Raw genomic sequence first — 21690 nt, 5'->3', positions numbered from 1 at the left:
CTTCACTACGCTGATTTGTAAAATAAAGAAAACCAGTTCAATCATACAGAAACAGTTCAGAGCACACATTTATTTTAACCTCTAAAGTCTGAGCACAGACTGAAAGAACCCAGTCTAGACTGGATATAACTAACAAAGTTATGTGGAGCTGTGGACCAGTTTCTTCTTGTGAATGAACAAATGAATAAAGGGCAAGAACTGCTTTAGTTGAACACTGGCCAACCAGCACAGAAACCAGTTTAACCAGGTTTACACTGCCGAAACAGAACCAGGATGGAACCAGTTCTAAACAAACCCAGTTTAGTTTTACACTAGACTGGAGCCAAAGCAGAAGAAAAGACAGAAGTGGAACAGGAACCTGTCAAACCAGTCCATTTCCAGTCTAGTCTGGCCTGGTGTCAGAACTTTGGTGCTTCCAATTTAAAAATTAAGTTAAAATGAACCAATCATAGAAGTGTGGCTGTAGAAATCACAGGTTCACAGTTTTACCTTAAGATGAAACAACATTCATTTGTTGAAAACTTTAATTAGCTGATTAAACACAGCTCATTAAAAAAAAAAAGATAAAAAAAAGATTAATTGGCCTTAATTAGAATTTGTGTTCAATTTATTACTGAACACAGATTCCATTTTTCATTATTCTATAATTAGCAGCAAAGGACAGTGTCCCGAATCTTTTCAAATTCATCTTCTTTTCATATGGATTCTTTGTCAGTAGACTCTTTGTACCACGTGTGCACCAGTTTTCTACCACATACGGTGTGTGTTGTTGTGACGCTGTTGTGTGTTTTCTCTGACCTGTTAGCTGCTTGTCGCCTGCTGCCGGGGCGATGCGAACGTATGGCGTGGTGAGCTGGGTGACGATTATAGCAGCTATTCATCCAGGAAGGCATGCAGACAGAGACAGACAGCGAGAGAGAGAGAGAGAGAGAGAGAGACAGGCTGTAGCAGTGGTTTGTACTGAAGCAGAAATATTAGTAAGATGCAGCATCTGGGTGTTTACCTGATAGACACAATTTATTCTAACCTCTTCATCTGTCTTTATAACCATCCAAATTTATTTTATTGGCCACATATATACATAAACAAAAACTGTCAGTAACCTATAACATAACTGTAAATGTGCAGATAAATAAATGCATTAATATTTAATTTATTTGCGATATTACATTATATAGTGCTATAAATACTAATTAATATTGTTATTTTACAATTTGATTATTATCTTTATTCATTCATCCATTGATTAATGGAGTTAACCATATGTGCTGTTTTGTTCAACCAACAGCCTGACCATGCAGACCCTCGGTTTAGTTTCATGTTTGACATTGAGGAGGATGGAAATTACAAACATTTAAAAATAAGTTACTTATAAATTGAAACTTAATTGACTAATGATTATAATAAACTTTAAATTTCATATAACATATATCACACAAGGTTTTGCCAGCCACAATAAGGCAGCGTCTGCTCCTGTTAGAGTAATTTCAACTCTAAACTTCTCTTATCATCTCTTTCGACTATATTTTAGACCCAGAAATGTAAAACTCTCTAAAGACTGGAGATGGAAATTCAAGAGTTTAATGGACTGATCATTCAGCGATGATGTCACTGGTTTTCTTTTCTGCACTTCAGTTACTACACAAACTAAAAGCACTTACAACCCATTAGTATATAGTGTTTACTAAACAACACACTTTGACAATTTCTTTAATCAAAGCTTCGTTAGCTGATGATATATGTTTAAGTCTATAGATTGTCAAGAGCATTAACAGAGTCTTTAAATGAAGCAACAGGTGTATTTTAGTATTTTAGTTGAAGAAACAGACCTGGAAGAGAAGTTTGTTAATCAGCCAATATATCAATCATCAGACATTAGTGATCAAACAAGCAAGACAGAGAAAACAGCCAAGGGGAGACTTTGAATAACTCACAGCAGAAATCAGTTAGCAAGAAATCAATAGAGTATTTTTCTATTTACACCTGTTCCGTAAACACAACAAACTATATACTGCATGTCTGCACATATGAGTATGTTTTTCAAATATTTGTTTTATATATATAATGTTGTGTCGCAGATCATATCACATCAGCCACTATGTTCTGTTACTGAGATGTGTATTGAGATAAATACAATAGATACATATCACATTAATGTACACTGGTTAAAACAGACCGTATTCATAAGTGTTTCTAATATGTAGTAACATGCAGAAATAGCTGTGACTCGATTCCACTTAAGAATAAAAATCTTTGATTCACTTGAATGTGTGTTTTCTTTGTATTGTCCCCTTAACATTCTGCAGACGTTCAGCTCTCCTCTACATTCACATCAGCTCCACTCACTGTTAGTGCTGCAAGGCATCGTGGGTGTGTGTGTGTGTGTGTGTGTGTGTGTGTGTGTGTGTGTGTGTGTGGGCAGAGACCCCCCCCCCCCCAACCCCCTGGGAGATGTGGTTGGCTGCTGCAGCATGACTGACAGGTGTCAGGGGATTGGCAGAGCCAATCAGCATCTGCTGTCGTTAGCCACCAGAACTGTGCTCCAATAAAAGCTGATGAAAGCCAGAGCAGTCAATTACAGAGTGTGTGTGTGATAATCCTGGATGTCCATCAGGGGACATGACAGTGTTTTAGCTTGTTTAGCTGCCGTGCTAAACAGCTCTCTAGACACCCATAGAGTCCCAGTCATTAGCCTTGTGTTAGCCTAGTCTTAGCGTAGCATAGAGCTGAGTGTGTGTTTTATTTGTGTCCGCAGAGGACGTCAGGTTGTTATTGGAGGACATAGTGAAGGACAGGTGTCGGGCAATAGCAGCCCATCTGTGAGCCATTACACTCCTGGATGGGACCAGTGTGCTAACCATTAGCCTAGCACTCCAACAGCTAGCTGCCATCTGTGTCTCATTACACAGAATGGCCTGGCTGCTGCCCGGCTAGCTGGCAGCTAATTTAACTGTCAAATCCAGACCAGCGGTGAGCAGAGTTCAACAGAGACTCAGTGGAAATTAGATACCAGATCCAACAAGCTAATGACGCTAACCGCTAACACTAAAACACAACACAACAAAATAAAATCACATGGAAAACCAAACTACCCTGTGCCTATTCAATTAATGCGGAGCTAATCTACATCTGTCATAATAAAACAACTTTTTCATTATTACATGCAGTGTGTCAAAAATACTTTATACCTATCAAAAATAAATCAATGAATTTCAAATAAAACCAAAACTTAAAACATAGCACTACACACCTTTCCAAAACCAACAAACAAACAAACAAAACAAAACAAAAAAAAACAACCAGAGTAACTCTCTATAGAATAAATAACACAAAATGAATGTACTCAGTGTTTTTTTTTAAATAAAATGCTCTGTATTTTCTTACCTTTTGTGGCCACACGCACACAGTCGATCTTTGTTTCCTGTTGGAGAGAGAAGAAAATTAGTTTCCTGTCAACACAAATGCCAACATATCAGCTGCCAGCACACATATGCTGGTCTTACTACAGCTGTGAGGACACACTCACTGACATAATGCAGCCCCTCATCCTAACCTTAACCATCTGAAATAAATATCAAATCCCAATTTTCTTTCCCAACTCTAATCAAAACCTTCTAACTTGAATCCTTAAACCTTGTCTGAACGGTCACATAGGTCTTTGTGTGTCTAACGTGCAGAAATGTCCTCACAAAGGTGGTGCTGAACAAAAATTTGTTAACACACACTCGTCGTAAACAGAGCGGACAGAAGGCAAATGGCTGTGGATCAGTGCCTGTGGTGGCATTTAACAACTGACAAACACACACACACACACACACACACACACACACACACACACACAGCAAGAGGGAGACAGATTTTGGTGAAAGGAGAGCGAGAACATCTTGTGTCTTACTGGTTGTAACAAACAGACGACAAATTAACCACAAGAGCTGATGAATATTCATGCTCACACACATAACAGCAGCAGAAGCAGTGGTTGAGGTGGTGGTGATCTGTGGTGTGGCGACAGTAAAAAGCACTACTGTAGCTGCATTATTCAACACACACCCCAATTAAACCTCCCAGCGTCAATAATTAACGCACAACATACAATGTATGTATGCGTGTGACAATTATTAATCTTTTTTTTTGCACACATGTGATAAGACACACAGACAGTCTGCACTGCAGCCTATTAGTGTCACTGGTCAGGCTGCTGGAACCATCTCCGTTCCCATTAAACTCTGTGTGTGTGCGCGTGTGTGTTGTACAGTCCATGTTGATATCAGAGTGTGTGACCTCTCTGTTTCGCTTCTCTGGTTTTTATGACACTAAGAACAAAGAGACTGAGGAAAATTGAAAGAAACCAGTAGAATAGAGGACAATAGAATAATGTGAAACCTTTGTTATTGCACACTAGTGTCATTTTGTAGCGGCACACAGGCGAAGTCGAGCTCTGCTGCACAGTGTGATTGGATATCTTGACACCCGCCAGTCCTTTAAACAAAATTCAGCCACTGTTTCCTCCACAATTTGCTTTTCTACACCACAGGTTTTCAAACTAGACAAGAGCTCAGGGAGGAGACTAAGGTACATGAAAATTATTTGAGACAACAGGTATCAAAAATCTCTTTTTTCACAGGCATGATTCAGATCTGAACAAAGAAATAATACCCACATTTAGATTCAGTGTAAGTTACACTTCCCAGGCATATCTGTAATTTCCATTGAAGAGAAACTCCACAAATCATAGAAATGAGATAAGTGTTTTATAGCTGCAGAAAATGCGAGAGCATCTTCATGTTTGTTTTAGTTTCTTAGTTAATTAGTGCTACTGTTAAATAACAATTTTTTTTTTTTTTATATAGTATTATTGTTTTCTCCTAATTTGTAACAGTAAATAGTAGAAAGTGGTGACAGGAAACATGACAGTATAAGAGAGGCGGAAGGACATATAATTAAGATTCATAGCCTGACCTGAACTGTGGATGCTGTGGTTATGATGAACCTTTTATTGTTTGAAAAAACATTTATAAATGAATCTTGTCGTGTCAATTTTAGCAGAAATGTTTAAAAATTACCTGCATCAAGGTCACATGACAACAAAACAACTTGATAGGATTTATCAAATTAAATTAAAAAACACTGGGAGATGTTGACTTACCCCATTAGCTGTGCTGACAGCCTGGTAGTAGATCCCATAACTCTTATGAGGCAGCAGAGGGGCGTTCCAGTACCCGTTGTAGGTCCTGTTATCACCTGTACAAACACATAGATAAACAGCTTATCACTGACATATCAGCTGGTGTACTGGTTTGTTAACTAACAACTTGATCTAGTACAAAATGCTTTTCAGCTGACTAACACTGACCTCATCATACCAACCTAACACTTAGCGATAGAAAACTAACTAGTGCAATATATGATTATAACATAATCATATATAAAATATGAGTTAACTTAACTAAATGATTTAACGAAACAGTGGTAACCAACCAACAAAAAAATAACTTACTAACTACATGACTAACAACATCTAACTAACTTTAACTAACTAACTGAGTGACTGAACAAGTTGGCAGTGAGAGACTGACCGACGCAGAAGGGCACTGGCGTCCTCAGCTCACTCATTGGCAGCTCTGCACTGAAGTAATACTGAGAGTTGAGCAGCGAGGCGTTCTGGAAGTGAATGGGCACCGGGTAGCAGCGAAGGATCTCTGCAGTACCTCGCCTCTGCCTGCGGGGGCGCTCCTCCTCCACCACCACCTGGTACTTGCTGCAGAAAGACAGATTGGCGGGTTAAACGGTTTAAGGTTCAATCAGAAAGCATCAGTCTTAGTTTCCTAACCAAGTGTCTGCTCCTGCTGTGTGATGTCACATAAAAATCTAACTGGCTCATTCAGAAAACGTACAAGTTTGCACTTGAGTGACTAAACTCCAGGTTGGACCAACACTGAACAGAAAAATAAGCAAATAAGAGAAATTACAGCAGAAGCTAGACAACTAGTGTGTTAGTATATTGGTTTACTAGTTAGCTAAATGCCACGTTCAGCTGACAGTTGATCAAGTATGTTAACCAGATACTCAGTAAGTTAGTGTGACCTTCAATTACACCTTGACTGTTTTATTTAAATCTATTATGTTAGTGTATAAAGGTTTAATCATAACAACTGTCACTGTTCAGATATTTCTGGGCCTAACTGTATGTTCTGGCACTGGTTAGTTCCCCTCAGACTTCATATAACAAGAGTTAATATCGTCTTCTGTTGCCTAACACAGTCCATCTGTATTAGGGGAAATGTAGGATCCAGAGTTTTAGAGACAGATGTCTGCGAAGTAATTTTAGTTTTTCATCTCAGAAGTCCTAGAACTTAATGGAAGTATAGCCACCACAGAACTCCTTTGAGAATTTTAGGAATTTTAGCTTTAGTGTTGAGGGGTGACATTGTTGGACATTATTGACTTTATTTCTATTCACATACAACCCTGACACATAAAACTGCTCTGCTCCTCTTCTCACCCATCTGTTGGTTCATTATTCAGCTCCACAGAAAGGTCAGCTCTGCCTCTCCCCCACTCCATCACCCTCTCCTTCATTTTTATTAAGTCTCTCTCCCTCTGTATGTAGAAGCTGTAAATCTATAACATTCTGACATTAAATTGATAATTCATTGCATCCTATCTGTGCAGGTATTAAATTCTCTATGTCAGTAAAGGACATACAGGCACAAAACAACTGGAAGCAAACACTTTGAGTTCTAAATGAAAAATCATAACTTTTGCCTGGTTGTCAAGTGATTATAAAATAATTCATGTTCATCAGTCGGTTACCATAAAAACAATTACTGCGTTAAAGGACAAAGAAATACCAGCTATCCATCTGAATGACAGAGGAGAGGAGTGGTCTCGTGAAGACGACTTGTTATTGTGGTGATTTAAAGCTTTTCATGACTTGCACTGCACTGACAGCTGAATTAAAAAAAGTAGACATATTAAATGCTACTGCAAAACTACACAGGCCCAAAACACCTCAGCTGTCCCATCCCTACAAAACACCATAGGCTGTAGAACAACTGTCAACTTTAATGATTAGTGTGTAGAGGTAACTACAGCTTAACCACCAGCTGTATGGAAACTCTACAGACTCACATAACTCAACTGGCTCGACGAACAAAATCATGAGTCTGCAGAAACTCTGCTGGAAATCTAGTGATTTCACAGAAATGCTACCATCTACCACCTCTTCAGAAACTCTACTGCCATTATGGAGACTCTACTAACTTCATGATTCCATATGGGAACTTTTCCAAATCTTATGATTTCATTGAAATAGTCTTCAGAAGCACTTATGACTCAATGGAAATCAACCCATCCCACAAGTTTGGGTTTCTGTGGAAACTCTCCTAACTCTACAGAAACTAGTGTCAATATGAAACCTTTACTGACTCTAGGTAAAGTTGATTGATTCTACTGAGGCTCCTGACTCTACAGGAACTCTATTGCCTCTTTGTAGATTCAACCTCTACTACAAATACTCTTGAACTCCACCAACACTAAACTCTAATGATCCCATGTTGTCGCCTTCACAGAGACTCCACCTCATCGGAAATTCTTCTGATTCTACGGAAAATGACTTCAGTCTCAGTGGAAACTCTTCTGCCAGTTCACTTTGCGTTTCCCACCAGGAGGTGTCAGAATTCACGTTTTTGGTTTCTAGAACCTCTGACCTGCACCTGAAGGCAACACAGTGAGCTTTTTTCAGCAGTATTTTTGTCCTGAGGGATGTTGAAAACAATAGTAATGTTTTTTAAGGGAACCAGGTTCAGGACAGAAGTCATATATCAACACACACACACACACACACACACACACACACACACACACACTTGGGTGTGTGGATTGTGAAACTGCAGTATTGTCACATTTCCTGCTGGATAGGAAACTAAAGGAGGACAGGAAGGCACGCGCACACACACAGCCTCTGTATTGTTTAACAAAAAGAAAACGGACTGTTCCAGTCCTTTTCTTTCTGTCCTCCACCTCCTTTCTCTTCATTCTCTCTCCTCCTCCACACATCCATCTCTCCTCCTTTATCTCTTTTCTTTCTCTCTCTGTCTTTGAAAAACCATCTCCAATCACATTTCTTCACGCTCACGTCCCAGCACTTGTTGTGTGTGTGTGACAGTAATCTGATTACAGCTGCAGGTTGCCCGCAGCAACACCTTTTGTCCTGTGTTCGGAGGCTCTTAAGCATAAGTGTGTGTGCTACGTAAACTGTGTCGCTGTGCCTGAAGGCAGACTCGCACTCTGGTGTCAGAAGAGACAAAGGCAAAGTTAAATATAAACACACAAACATGAAATCGTATCTCAGAGCAGCATCTGTTCAATCTGATGGATTTCACGTCAGCCATCATGTTGATTAACACACTGTACATCATGCACACGCTCTTTACATCTCCAGTCTTGTTCCGCCATGAATGAAAAACATAAATCTTGACTTGGTTAAAATGATCCATTTTCCTCTTTTCAGTCTTTTCACATCGTACATGAACCACATGACCACACTAAATGTATTTAATATAAAAACTCTGTTCTCCCATGCCACATGAACTACACTCTAGCTATGCGTTTTACTTTACTGATTGGTAATTCAAGTTCTAACGTTTGCACTAGTTTGCAAAGCAGTGTCAGGCCCGTAAATTTAGTGGATTCCTGCTGTGGAGGAGAAGATCTGCATTGTGCTTCCTTCAGACCTCTGAATTTCTTTACAAATAAAATCATTACTATTGATCAGATCCTCCCTGCAACTGAGTTGGATGGACACAGTTGTACAACAGCTCTGGATTAATTTGTAAGACTTCAACCGTTCTTAGACTGAATCTTCCTCGTAGATCATGGTGGATTTTTTTCAATAATTAATTTGTGTAAATCATCAACATGTCTCAACCCTATCTCAACTAGACTGCTCAAAGATGTTTTACTTTTGATTAGTTTGTTCATATTAGATCAGATCAATCGATCTTTACTAACCACTAACCATATGACTTAAGGTTACTGTAATCAAACCTTTACTAAAATATCTTACTTTATCCAATTATAGACCAACATCTAATCTGCCCTTTATCTCTAAAATCCTTTAAAAAGTAGGTGTAAAGGAATTATGTGAAGATTTCCAGTCTTGAGTTATCTTTGACCTCGTTTTTACCTTGCATTTCAAAGAAATCTCTAGAACTGCCTTCTACCACCTGAAGAATATTGCTAAAATTAGGAGCACAAGAAATCAGATTGATGAAAAACTAGTCAGTGTATTTGTTCTTCCTTCCTATTCCTTCTAGACTGGACTATTGTAATTCACTTTTATGCCACAATAACTCCTTAAAAGCCTCCAGTTAATCCAAAATTCTGCTGCCAGAGTTCTTAGAGTTTCAGTAAGATTATCAAGCTGAATCATATTTAAAGACCTCATGGTACCAGCTCCCATTTCAGGTTCAGGAGGCAGACACCCTCAATACTTTAAAGACTAGGTTTAAAACCTTTTATTTGATAAGACTTATAGTCAGAGCTGGCTCAAATTCTAGATTCTAAACCATCTCTTAGTTATGCTGCTGTAAATTTTGTCTGCTGACATAGCCATCCACTTCCCATGTACAGTTACTGACCTCAACAACCACCCCATGTTTTGTCTGCTGCTATTTTCTAATGTTGTTCAATGGTTGCCTAATGTTCTTTTCTCTCTCCTCTTTCCACTCACCCAAACCGGTCGAGGCAGATGGCCGCCCACCCTGACACTGGTTCTGCTGTAGGTTTCTTGAGTTAAAGGGAGTTTTTCCTTTACACTGTCTTCTTGTGATGTTCAAGTAAAATTTATTTGGTTTCTACGTAATTCTATATACTGTATAGTTGCATTGTTATATTCTGTCAGAAAGTCATTAACCTTACATTGTAAAGTGCCTCGATCACTTTTGTTATATGGTGCTATCTAAAAAAAACTGTAGCGCTACAAGATTACAGGTAAACACAAAGTGCTAAAGTTATTGAAGAATGGATAGATTATTTATTCAAATACCAAAATGCTAACGAACAAGATATTTGTTAGCTACTAGTTGTTGAGACATCTCAAGTGGTCATAAAGAAGTAGCAGAGAAGATATGTGTTGACATGTGAAGAGATGTGTTGTCAATGTTAAGTGCAAAAAATGCTTCTACATCTAAAAGAACTTTAATTATCCCAGAGATAAATTTGCCTTGTTACAGCTGCTCTTTCCTATGAATAAAAAGAACATCCACCAACACACAAACTCAGAACACTTAATAAATAAATCTTGATCTAAATAAAGATGAATGAAGCTCACACTAGAATATTGAAGCAAATGGCGTGGATGCCTGGCTATCACAACACAAACATATCACAGTCAATGTACGCTTGTAAACGTTACTGAAGGTGATCAGACTCAGTCCTCAAGGTGGTCCTTTGGGCTTGTTAGAGCTTATGATGGGGATATACAAGCAGTTTGCTAACGTGGATGCGTAGATCACAGAGGTGTTATTGGTATCATGGTTCTTAAACTTCCTTGCGTACTGTGCATGTCTGGAAGATTTTAAAGGTTAGCCACAAGGGGCAGACTAGAGTTTGATCATTCCTGACCTGACCAACAACAGCATCTCTGCTTTGTAAACCTCCACTGATTCCATGACCACAGTAGTAACAGAAAGTGGCATCTGTGGAGGAGTGTGCACTGCTGTGCTAGCTGCACGGAGGATTAAAAACTAAAGAAAACAGTGGATGATGTGTGACTTTTGAAAGAAGAACACAGAATTCCTGTCTGAAAAAGGAGTCAACACTGTTCATCATCAACTGTTGTTTTTAATGCAAGCGACACAAACAAAAGTGCTCAGCTTTCTCTTGGTGTTTCACGCTGCAGTGGCCCCTCGCCGCAACGCTCTGACTGCAGCTCACAGCCGTGTTGTGTTAGGATTTTCCTGCTGAAACATTCAAGGATTCAACAATGTGTAGATTTGCTCTAGTGTAACTCAAAGCACCTGTGCTCACTTAATGAATAAATGTTCTCTAGGCTTCTTCTATTTTCTTCTTTTTTATTTCCATTCTATGTTTCTCCTACTGTGTCCATTTCAAACATTTATTATGTATTCAAAACCTCTCAACTTAATGAGAGAATTTAGACTTTAAATCTCTCAGCCGGTGTAGTGTTGTATTCAAATGTCGAATGTGCGTTGCCATGTCTGACTGTTGAAACAAACAAAAGCTTTTCTATTTGTTGGAGATCTGCAGACTGTCCTACACGCTTGTATTGTAGCACTTTGTTTTGTTTGCTGTTTGTAGAAGAGATAAAGTGTCACAAATGAATTCGGTTCATAAATTAGATGAACTGAAGCGTCTTTGTGTTTCCTGTCAGCTGTGACTCAAAGTGTGATTGACACATTAGCTGTTAATCCCCTGTTAATCCTTGGTGTTAGCAGCAGGCTCTGATTAGCCCCACCCGCTGATCGTTAATTAACCAAATCCCTCGTTACAGCCCGACGACGGAGACCAGACAGCTGTTGACATGACGACTGTTACCACGGATACCACCTCCCTCTGGGCCTCCCGACAACCGAGATTTAAAAGAATGTGTGTGTGTGTAAAAGTTTTTATTAACACGCAACAGAAATATTTGCCAAACACAAAAGCACACACATGGTTTTGTTTTGTCATCCGTTTTTAAACAAACCTCAAATGACTAAATCATCTCATTAGTTATGCCATCTAATTCCGTAGAAAATAATTAATTTCCAAATCAATCACATTCAGTAAATTCTTCAAAATTAAATCTGTTCACCTCAGTGGTTTATCTAGTTTTATACTGTGATTGTTTTAGTTTGTTTTTTCTTAGTTTGAATATACGGCAGCTTTAAAACCCTACACAATGTGAAATAAACCATAGTGGTTGTAATATAAAGAAATGTATAATAAGGTAATAAATGCATTTTAAGATATAAGAATGAACAATTATTTTTGGCTTCTGTCTGTGTTCACAGAAATCACATCACTTAACTCAGAATATTTCTCCTCCAATTTTCCTTTTGTTTCTTTTAAATGAAAATGCCCTCAGTGGTCTTTATTAGATCACACCTTTATATGCTATATGCTATATGCTACATTTAGTCATATTATGTGAGATAATACCTGGTTTATGGTCTGTTTTTTTCTGTCTGTTTGTTGTTTTCTGTTATGTTTGTGAGGGTTTTAGCTGTTTAAACAAATTACACATGGAACTAAAGGAAACTGTATATATACAGTAGAGGGGTAATAAAACAGTCCCCTGCTACAGATGATAATCTGACAAACTGAAAACTGAATGATTTGGATGTGACAGTTCTAGTTTCTGCTTCAAAGTTCTACACGTCGTGTTTTAATGTTTAACGTTTCAGTCATAAAAACTTCATGAAGCAGAAGATTGATGCTGTTGAATATTTCAGTAGCTGTGAGAGCGAGTGTTACCTGACTGGAGCTCCTCGGCTCTGAGCCGGTTTCAGCAGAACGGTGACTGTGGAGTCGGTCTGGTTCAGAGGAGACTCCTGATCATAGGCCGGCATCAGAGGAGCTGAACACGGAATAGAGATTTGGTAAATTTTCATCTTCCAGTTTCTTCCAATACCCTTAGTGACTTTTCTTCAATTTTTTTCAGAGCTTTAGATTGAAAATAACCTTCAACCTGAAAATAACAACTAAAAGGTTGATTTAGTTGTTTTTGAATGTGTGATCATTTCTTTATCAGGGAGCTACAGTAGCAAGGGAAATTGTGGGAAAGAAATATAGGAGTAAACACAACTGCTGAAGCAAACAAATACTAATAATATGCCTTTTTTCTAATGTTAACACAATGTTACTTTCATTATGAATTAAACAAATTAGCAGTAATTTAAGGGTTTTGGGACTGATATTAGGATCAGGAGGATCAAGATGTTAAGCACTAGAACATAGAAACATCCTTATTTTGGACTGAGCTCTTTGACTTTCCAATATGAAATGATACAATCAACTCAAACAGAAGCTATACAGAGCCCCTGAGTCTGAATAGTAACTAGTTTGTATTTTTAATATAATTAAAAGTACAGAAGAAACTCCCTGTCCATGTTTGTTGATTTCTCTGCTGTATTGCTAAACGTCTGCTTTCAAACTCTTATTTTGAAGGAGTCCTACCTGAGATCTTGGTGGTGAACTGTGTGATTACTGGTGGTCCGAAGCCTTTAATGGTAGAGGCTCTTATTGTGAAGGAGTAGGTGGAGCCTGGGTAGAGGCCAGTGAACACGTGGCTCGTCTCATTGGCTGGTTTGATCACTTTGCCACTCTGATTGGACAGGTCAAACTCTGTGTCGAAGGAGCTCAGGGCTTTGTAGGAGATCTGCGGAGGAGAACAAAGTTATTGACTTGCTTATTTAGGAGTAAGAGATTTTAGATTTGTGGAAACATAAGTGGTGCCACTGAAAGACTTTGCATGTTGCTTTAAAACCCAGATATTTTCAGACCGGCAAGCGGTGAAGAGTTTAACCATTCATACTGTGAAGATCAAGGTGTAGTAACACTGGAAACAGTAGAAGGAGGTGTGAACGTTTACCTCATACTGTCGAATGAGACCATACGTCTGCAGTGGCTCTCTCCAGCTCAGGCTGATCTGCTGCTCATAACTGCTGCCGAGAATCGAATCCACAGGAACAGCTCCAGGAACTGATACAGAAAAATTTGTCTTTAAAAACCGTTTCACAAAACCAGGAGCTGACATCTTCTTCTTTAGAGACACAAACAGGTCTTACCATCCTCATCCGTCAGCACCAGCAGCTCCTCGCTCTCCTTGCTTCCCTCAGGGTTGCTCAGAACGAGTCTCAGGCTAACGTTGGTGAACGGTGGAAGGTTACGTACAGTATGCTGTGGCACTGTGCTCAAGGTGTCGTACACCACCTCCTCCTTCGCCGGCTCCCTGCAGGACAGAGAGAAGGACATTTACACCTGTGTCCTTCCCTGAGTGTACCTGGCATCTTCTAACTGTACATAGCTGTGGCCCCTCACTGGGTGTTTACCTGCTGGGGCCCCCTGCAGGTCTGTAGCGGTACTGGACAGTCAGGTTGTAGCTGTGGCAGCGGGTCACGTTGTATCCGAATGGTTCCCATCGTACAGTCACCTGTTTGGACTGAATGTCAACGACCTCCAGACGCCGCGGGCCGTGCATCGGATCTGAGGCACAAACACACAAAGACACGATTAGATTTTCATAGTGGACTGAACTACTGGCTATGTTTGCTGCAGCTCAGATCTTCCTGCTCAGGCGGGATATATAAAAGTGTTTGTAGGACTCACGCTTCCATTAGTTCTGTGACAACAGTAACACTGTAATGGTCTAAATCTAGCAGAGTATGAACATCACATTTTCATCGACCTGCAGACTAAAACTTAATCATTTACTGGTCAACGGAGGGCTGATTTAGAGAAAGGTTTAGATCTTCAGCAGGAACTAGTGAGACTGCAGCTCAGAGCCACAGACAGGAGTATGGAAGTCAGACCAACATGCTGGTTTCAGTCTCCAGTTTCACGAGGTCTCAGTTGATATCTGAACATGTGTGTCTGTGTGTGTGTGTGTGTGTGTGTGTGTGAGACACAACATTAATGGTTCGGGAGGATCAGACTTCAGGAGACTGTTTGTCGTTAAACACGTCTGATCTGAGTCACTTCAGCAGATGGAACGTCACGTCTTGTGTTTCTGTCACTCAGAGGTCACAGCTGAAATAAAACTCCCCCGATCTTCACACATTTAAACTGGGTACACGTGAACCTCGGTGTGGACACGATGGATATCCTGTTATGAGTTAAGTCAGCCACACTCTGAACACTCTGCACTCTGAACATGCCGAGCCCCAAACACCCTGTTTACCCTCCTTTCACTGTTGGTAGCAGGGGGAAGGATTTAACCATTTAGAAAGACTCTGTTTCTAGTTAACGTACAACAGTAGTAGCTCAAACTCATTTTGCTGAAAATGCTGCTAGTCACTTCGTACTATATCATATTTGTATATCATATTATGTAGAATCATATTTATGTCCAAATGGAAATAAACTGCTCGATTTTTGTGTCGTCTATATCGAAGCTCCACAACAACATGTGAATGTAGCACTTGTTTCAGAACACTGTTCACTGCTGGTGGAGCTCGACACTGTGTTTACTACAAGAGGAGAAGCCGTACTGGAGCTAGCTGTTAATGTGGGTCACCTCACAAAGGTGATTAGCTGTCATTGTTCCACAAGGAACTATAGTTAATTTCCCAGTTTGTGTATGGAAACAACAGTAAACCTGATTCTGAACTTTGACCTCTGTCCGAGCTTCCGGCACTGAATTTATACAGAAACTAAAGAAGCAGCTTTGACTGAACATGGTCACTAAAGGAGAAGAAGGAGAGGAGGGTGATAGAAGGAGATTAAAGTTACCTTCACACACACACTCAGTCTTTGTAGAGGCCAATCTAAGTGCTGTATTTCAAGATGACAGACAGCGATGCACTCGCAGAGAGAATGATAGATGAGAGCAGGAAAGAGCAATTTCTCCTGACAAAACCTGCATCTGTCAGTGTGTGTGTGTGTGTGTGTGTGTGTGTGTGTTTCCAGGTGTTTTTCTGCAGCCACTGAACAACTGAACAATACCCTTCCTGTTCTGTGTCGTCTTTCATCTGTTCTCTCTCTCTGTCTGTGTGTGTGTGTGTGTGTGTGTGGTCGTACAGAAAATTCCTGTCTTCCTGTTATTGAGCCACAAACACACACACACACACACACACACTCTGCAGGCTTTTAGCAGGACACAATGGAGGCACTTGTGAGTTTCTCCACCTTGATTGTGCGATGAAAGAGAGACGTCGAGGCTAAATGGTCTGTCTGCAGGGAGTGCACACACACACAGACACACACACACACACACACAATGAAACATTGCCGCAGCAACAATGGGGGTCAGGGGTCAAGAGGAGGAGGGGGAAGAGGGGGGATTGAGGTGGATCCTATTACCCATAATCCCCGAGGGGAGAGTGAATGCTATCACATAAAATCCTACCATTCTTCCTGAACATACCTGTGTGTGTGTGTGTGTGTGTGTGTGTGTATGTGTGGTTGTCATGGTTTCCATCCCATAATTTTAAGGATGACATTTACATGAGACACAGGAAGGGAGCACTTTGCTGTAGACGATGATGTCAGCAGGTCTTCCTCCACCGAACTACAACCTTCAAATAAAAAATACTACACAAGGAAGCTGCACTTCCTGTTTCATGTTGAGTGTTATGATGGTGATGATGCTGATGCTGCTACTGATGATAATGATCCAGAGCAGGAATGATTAGAAACAAACAGGAGACTTCTCTTGCAACACATTTTCAACCAGCATATACAACCTGAAGAACTGGGATGTTAAAAGCAGAAATGTTGGATTACAACACCAGCTCGGTGCATTTGGTGCTAAAGCTGTTCTACTTCTCAGAGTCTCAAATCAGTCATACAGGGCAAGGAAAAGTATGTGAACCTTTTGTAATTTCATGGCTGTCTGCATTGATTTGTCATAAAATGTGATCAGACTTTCATCCAAGCCTTACTCTTGTCTTACTAAAAAGAACATGAAATCCTGAAGTTTGCCAAAGTGCACACTGACACTCCCTAGGAATATTAGCAAAATGTTTTGTAGACTGAAGCAACTATATTAAACTATATGGAAAGAACACACAACACTACATCTGGCATAAAAAGGGCACAGTATAGCATCATGAAAACATCATCCCAACTGTAAAGTATGGTGGAGGAAACATCATGATTTGGGCCTGCTTTGCTGCATCAGGGTCTGGCCAGCTTGCAGTGACTGGGGGGAAGATGAATTCCCAAGTGTATCAAAAAATTCTTCAGGATAATTCGAAAATGTATGCCAGATGTAGAAGTTGGGTGATGCTACAAGACAATGACTTAAAACACCAGGGCACAACAGAATGGCTTTAGAAAAATTAAACCTCCCTTTTTGAGTGGCCAAGTCAGAGCAATCATTAAATCACAAATTAATGCAGAAAACAATGAAATTCCAGTTCACATACTTTTTCTTGCCACTGTACTTTAGAAACAGAACAACACTCCTACAGCTTGTATAAAAATAAATACATTTTGCATAATGTGCTTTGACCTAAGGAGACTTGAATAACACATTGTAAGAAAATGTGACACAAGCCGACATTCGAAGCGTTAAAGGGGAATCAATGTTCCTCTTGTGATCCAAGCTCAGTTCAGTTTCTGTTCACTGACTCGGCCTCGCTCTGGTTTTCACACTACTTATCACAGGTTCTCCCTCTCACTTGCTTCCGCCTCATTAGCTTCACTTCAGCCACGACTAATACCTCTACTGCGAGACAATCACATACATCCACACCCTGGTCTTTAGTGTGGTACTACTGCATCCTGCAACACATTGGTTGCTGCGGGGCAGAAATACAGGCATCTTTTATAAGTCCACCTTTACCAGACTCCTCAGAACCTCGTCAGTCATATTCTGTATCATTCCAAGTCAGTCTGGACCAGCACACAGATGCTTTCAGATCTGCTTGTGACTCAGCAAATATCTCAGACATTTGTTTTCATCCAGAACTGGATTGTTAGTTGATCAGGAGTGGAACAGACATAGACATCTCTGACATTGTCTTGAACTAACCTAGAGACTTGTATTTTATGGCATGTCCCTTTTGGAGCTGGTTTGACTAGTCTCTGATGAGGTTTCTGTTATCCTTGACATGGACTTAACCATCTTTGGACTTGGGCTGTCCTTGAAAACTGCTTGGACATGTTTCATATTGTTTTACTGTATCTCTGACTCAGTTTCATGTTTTCACTCTGACTCGTCTCGTCTTGGGGCATGTTTTGTACAGATTTCATCTTATTGTGGACTTGGTCTGGGCAGTGATTTGAGACATACACAGACTCGTACTGGTCTCATGATGTATAGCTTTGTTGTGTGGAATAAACTGAAAATGTGTATTTACATCATCTTTTATCTGGTTCAGATTACTTGGTGAATTCTTTTCTTATGGTGTCCAGTTCCGGTTCAGTTACAGAGTTAAGACTCTCTCTCTCTCTCTCTCTCCCTCTCTCTGTCGTTTCCTTTCTGTGTGGGCCTCGCTCACTCTCTCTCTCTGTGACCTTTCAAGCGAACACAACCCCGACTGATTGAAACAGATTTCCAACATGACTCCTGTATTCACCCTACTGACACCAAACACAACACAGCTGCTGGTCTCTTCAACCTTTTACATTTAGCCATTGATTTAATAAGCCCTCTCTCTCTTTTCTATCTTGAGTCTGTGTATCTTGCCCAACTATCTTCACCTCATTAGTGTCTCATTTAGAGAAACGTTCTGATCTTGTTCAGTCCTCGCTTCTCCCTTTTCGCAGTTTCTCTGACTTTTAAAAACTGTTTCTTATATTTTCAGTACAGCAACACCAACAATAACTACTGTTAACAACATTAATGAGAAGTAACTGACAGAGGATAAAACAGCTTTTGGGAGCAGCAGTGTTTGTCACAGACATGATATGAACAAACAACAAATGACTATTTTATCCATGAAGTTCTGCTGAACTCTCAGACATGTTAACATGTAAATGATAACAAACAGCAGCATCGTGAAACCCACACGGATCACAGATGGAAACCAGCATGTTACCCAGTATTTGTGTGTGCACAAATAAGACACAGTATAAAATACATACAGTGATGAAACAAAGATTGGTATCAGTACAGTACAATAATAAAACCACTTCTAATACTGAGGTTAAACAGTAGTGTTAAAGCTACATCAACAGTTTTTTTGGTAACTTGGTAGAACCTAAACATCTTTATAAGTAGTAGTTAATAGTTTGTGTCAGCCATGACTGGATTATCCAGAGGGTCTAGTGGCCACAGGCACCAGGGACCCTTGACCTTTCCAGCCCCATGGCATGTGGCCAGGGTCACTAAATAAAGTGACATTAAATATTTCATGTTTGAAACACATAGAGCTCTGTGAGAAGATAAAAATTGACCACAGAGAGAAAAAACATTCAGCATGTGTTTGTGCCTGGGGAACCAATTAGATTCACCTCAACACAGTGTTGTTAAAGGACAGGTCATAAATGGAAACGTTAGTGTTTAGATGCTAAAGCAGAACAAAAGCAATGACTGTGTTACTGGTTATAAAACATTAACTGATCACAACTAACATTGAGGGAGAGGTTATTTTCTGTCTGGTGTTTCCATGGATCTGGACTCTGGATGGTTGGGGGCATGTTATGGGGGTATTTTCACACGCCGGCAGGGGTTTATTAGTGGGGTGGAGCATGATGCAGGCTGCCGTGAGCTGATAACAGACAAACATGCTGAAAACAAACAAACACTACCAAGGAAGTGGAAGAAGAAGAAGAAGAATACATTACAGATACAGAGAGAGAGAGAGGAGAGTTGAATGTTTGAAGGTGACTTTAGGATGAAGGAGAGGAGGAGGAGGAGGAGGTTTAATTTTTCATTTCCAGGAGATCACCAGATTTAATATGAGAGAGAGAGGCAGGGGAGGGTGGGGGGAGGAGGGTGGGGGTGAGAGAGGAATGAAGACGAGAGGAGATGAGAATCAGTGATGGATGATTCATGTAGGCTGACCAGAACTGAAACAGAAACTCAAACACAGAGTTCTGCTCCGATCCTCTCAGGTATCACTAGTATTTTATGAACAAAATATTTTGATGGTAAAACTGCAGTATCGGCTGACTTCCTATACCAAACCTATTTGGTCTCGTAAGTCAGGGCTCAACACGTTTCTCTCTCTGCTGCATTATTATAACTTTATTGTTCTATACACAAATTACTCATTTGTGCAGGACTGTGGGTATTTTTAAAGCTCAGCTTTTCACGCATACACGTGTGCATGACAGTTGAAAGTTAAAGATGTTTCTTCTGTTTTATTCTATCTTCATAAAATAGCTGACTGCACAGCACATCTAAAAAAACAGAATCTGTAAAGAAAGTGAGTACACTGAGGTATGTATACTCTGTATGATATTAATAGTGTAGTACCAAATCAAATAAAAAAAATGCAAATAATAATATAGTAATATAAAAAGTAATGAACAGTACATTCTAATACATTTTAATATATATAATTTACATGTCTATATTGTTTCTTTATTTTCCCCTTTTTCTATTTTTGAAAATAAAACGTGATTAAACTGCAAACTCAGTCACCAAAATAAAAGTCCTAAAATTGAAGACATTTATCTATATAAACGTTGTCCTTCCTTCAGTGCGATCCTGGAACGTGATCTTTCTCAGCAGAGCGCACACTTACACTGGTCATAAAAATAAAAACATTTCATCTGGGTGTGTGTTAACATCCATTAAAGTGTGTGTGGTGTTTGTCGAAGCTTTTAGAAAAATATCATATGAATATTTAACTCTGTTCACTCTCATTCTCTCTTTTCACCTCAGATGTTCACGCTCTGCTCGCCCATCGAGATAAGTCCCACTCCGAGCAGGTTTTAGTGCTTTTACTTATATGATATCTGAATTTATATCTTTGTTCTGGTCTCAGTGTCCGAGCGCTCAGCGTTCTCCTTCTCGTTCTGTATTTTTATCTCTGTGTCTGTTTGACTGTCTGAACGCTCGTCTCTCTGACTGTTTCTGCATTATTTGACTTTTTTCTTCATGTTTCTCAAAGAAGTGTTTGTTTTAAACTCCTGGCAGCTTCGGTCTGTCTGCTCCAGAAGTGTTTTATTAAGTTTGTCTAATTCACAAACCAACATTAAATCTAAATTTGAATATAGAATAACTTTCCATTTTCATGCTTTAATTTTAGACTCTATATATTTTATACTAGACTTTTTTTAATAACTTATCTGATATGCGACACTTTAAATAAAATGTCACTAAATGTGTGTGTCTCAGTTATTTCTTCAAGCACCTGACCACAGAGTTTCAAGTTGTGTCATATTAAAGTGAAATTTGGGTCAGATTCATCATATTTTTCACTTTGCTCCTGGTCGTCACATGAGGGTAAATGTGTGTGAGTGTTTGGTCAGTCAGAATATTAGATGAAGGTGTGGTGAAGCAGATCACAGTGACTTCCTGTTTATGTGGCACCACACTGGGTCCCCTCACCGAGCTCTAAGTCCTAAAGCTTGTACAGTATGATGGACACAACCATGTATTATTAAATACACACACACAGACTGCTGGATAATTTATTGGCAGTAAAATGAATAAATAAAACTCAGTTAGAGTCAGAGATGAGTTATCGGAGCGTAGATGATCACACACAGACATCTTTAAACACTTCTTTCCTGCCTTCATGTTTCTCAAAGGAGTGTTTGTTTTAATCTGCTGACATTCCCACAGGGTTGGAGGTTATCACACCGGAACCATCTGACTGACAGACTGGATTTGTTGTCTAATCTAAAAGCCTGCAACATACTAACAACTCCATATCAGTAGATACAGTATGTAGCTGGAACCACCTGAAGAAAAACTGGGACTGGCAGAACTAGTAAGGATAAATATCCAGACCAGACGAACATCCTCTAGAACTACTAAAACCTCACAGAGGATCACAAGTAGCTCCCCAGTGACCACTAGAAAACTCATCAATCAATACCCAAACATCACAGAAACGCAGAATA

At 39.7% G+C, this 21690-nt stretch overlaps 1 protein-coding gene across 9 annotated transcripts in view; it reads right to left on the bottom strand.

The window, feature by feature from the left end:
* The window catches only part of LOC113163504 (receptor-type tyrosine-protein phosphatase mu-like), a 109038-nt gene that overhangs the window by 43233 nt on the left and 44115 nt on the right, over window positions 1-21690 (bottom strand). For 6 of the 9 annotated variants that reach the window (XM_026362213.1, XM_026362214.1, XM_026362218.1 and 3 more), the window contains exons 10-18: window positions 14058-14211; window positions 13794-13957; window positions 13598-13707; window positions 13183-13384; window positions 12481-12583; window positions 5577-5758; window positions 5147-5241; window positions 3385-3421; window positions 799-873 (exon numbers count right to left, since the gene is read on the bottom strand). In XM_026362213.1, coding sequence (XP_026217998.1) covers window positions 799-873; window positions 3385-3421; window positions 5147-5241; window positions 5577-5758; window positions 12481-12583; window positions 13183-13384; window positions 13598-13707; window positions 13794-13957; window positions 14058-14211 — 1122 coding nt within the window. The remainder of the gene's footprint in view (window positions 1-798; window positions 874-3384; window positions 3422-5146; window positions 5242-5576; window positions 5759-12480; window positions 12584-13182; window positions 13385-13597; window positions 13708-13793; window positions 13958-14057; window positions 14212-21690) is intronic. The other 3 variants (XM_026362220.1, XM_026362221.1, XM_026362222.1) reach the window with 1 other exon arrangement.

Source organism: Anabas testudineus, chromosome 2 (genome assembly GCF_900324465.2).
Source record: "Anabas testudineus chromosome 2, fAnaTes1.2, whole genome shotgun sequence".
NCBI lineage: Eukaryota > Metazoa > Chordata > Actinopteri > Anabantiformes > Anabantidae > Anabas > Anabas testudineus.
The sequence above is the reverse complement of the archived record's forward strand: the minus strand, read 5'-3'. Positions and strand labels throughout refer to the sequence as shown.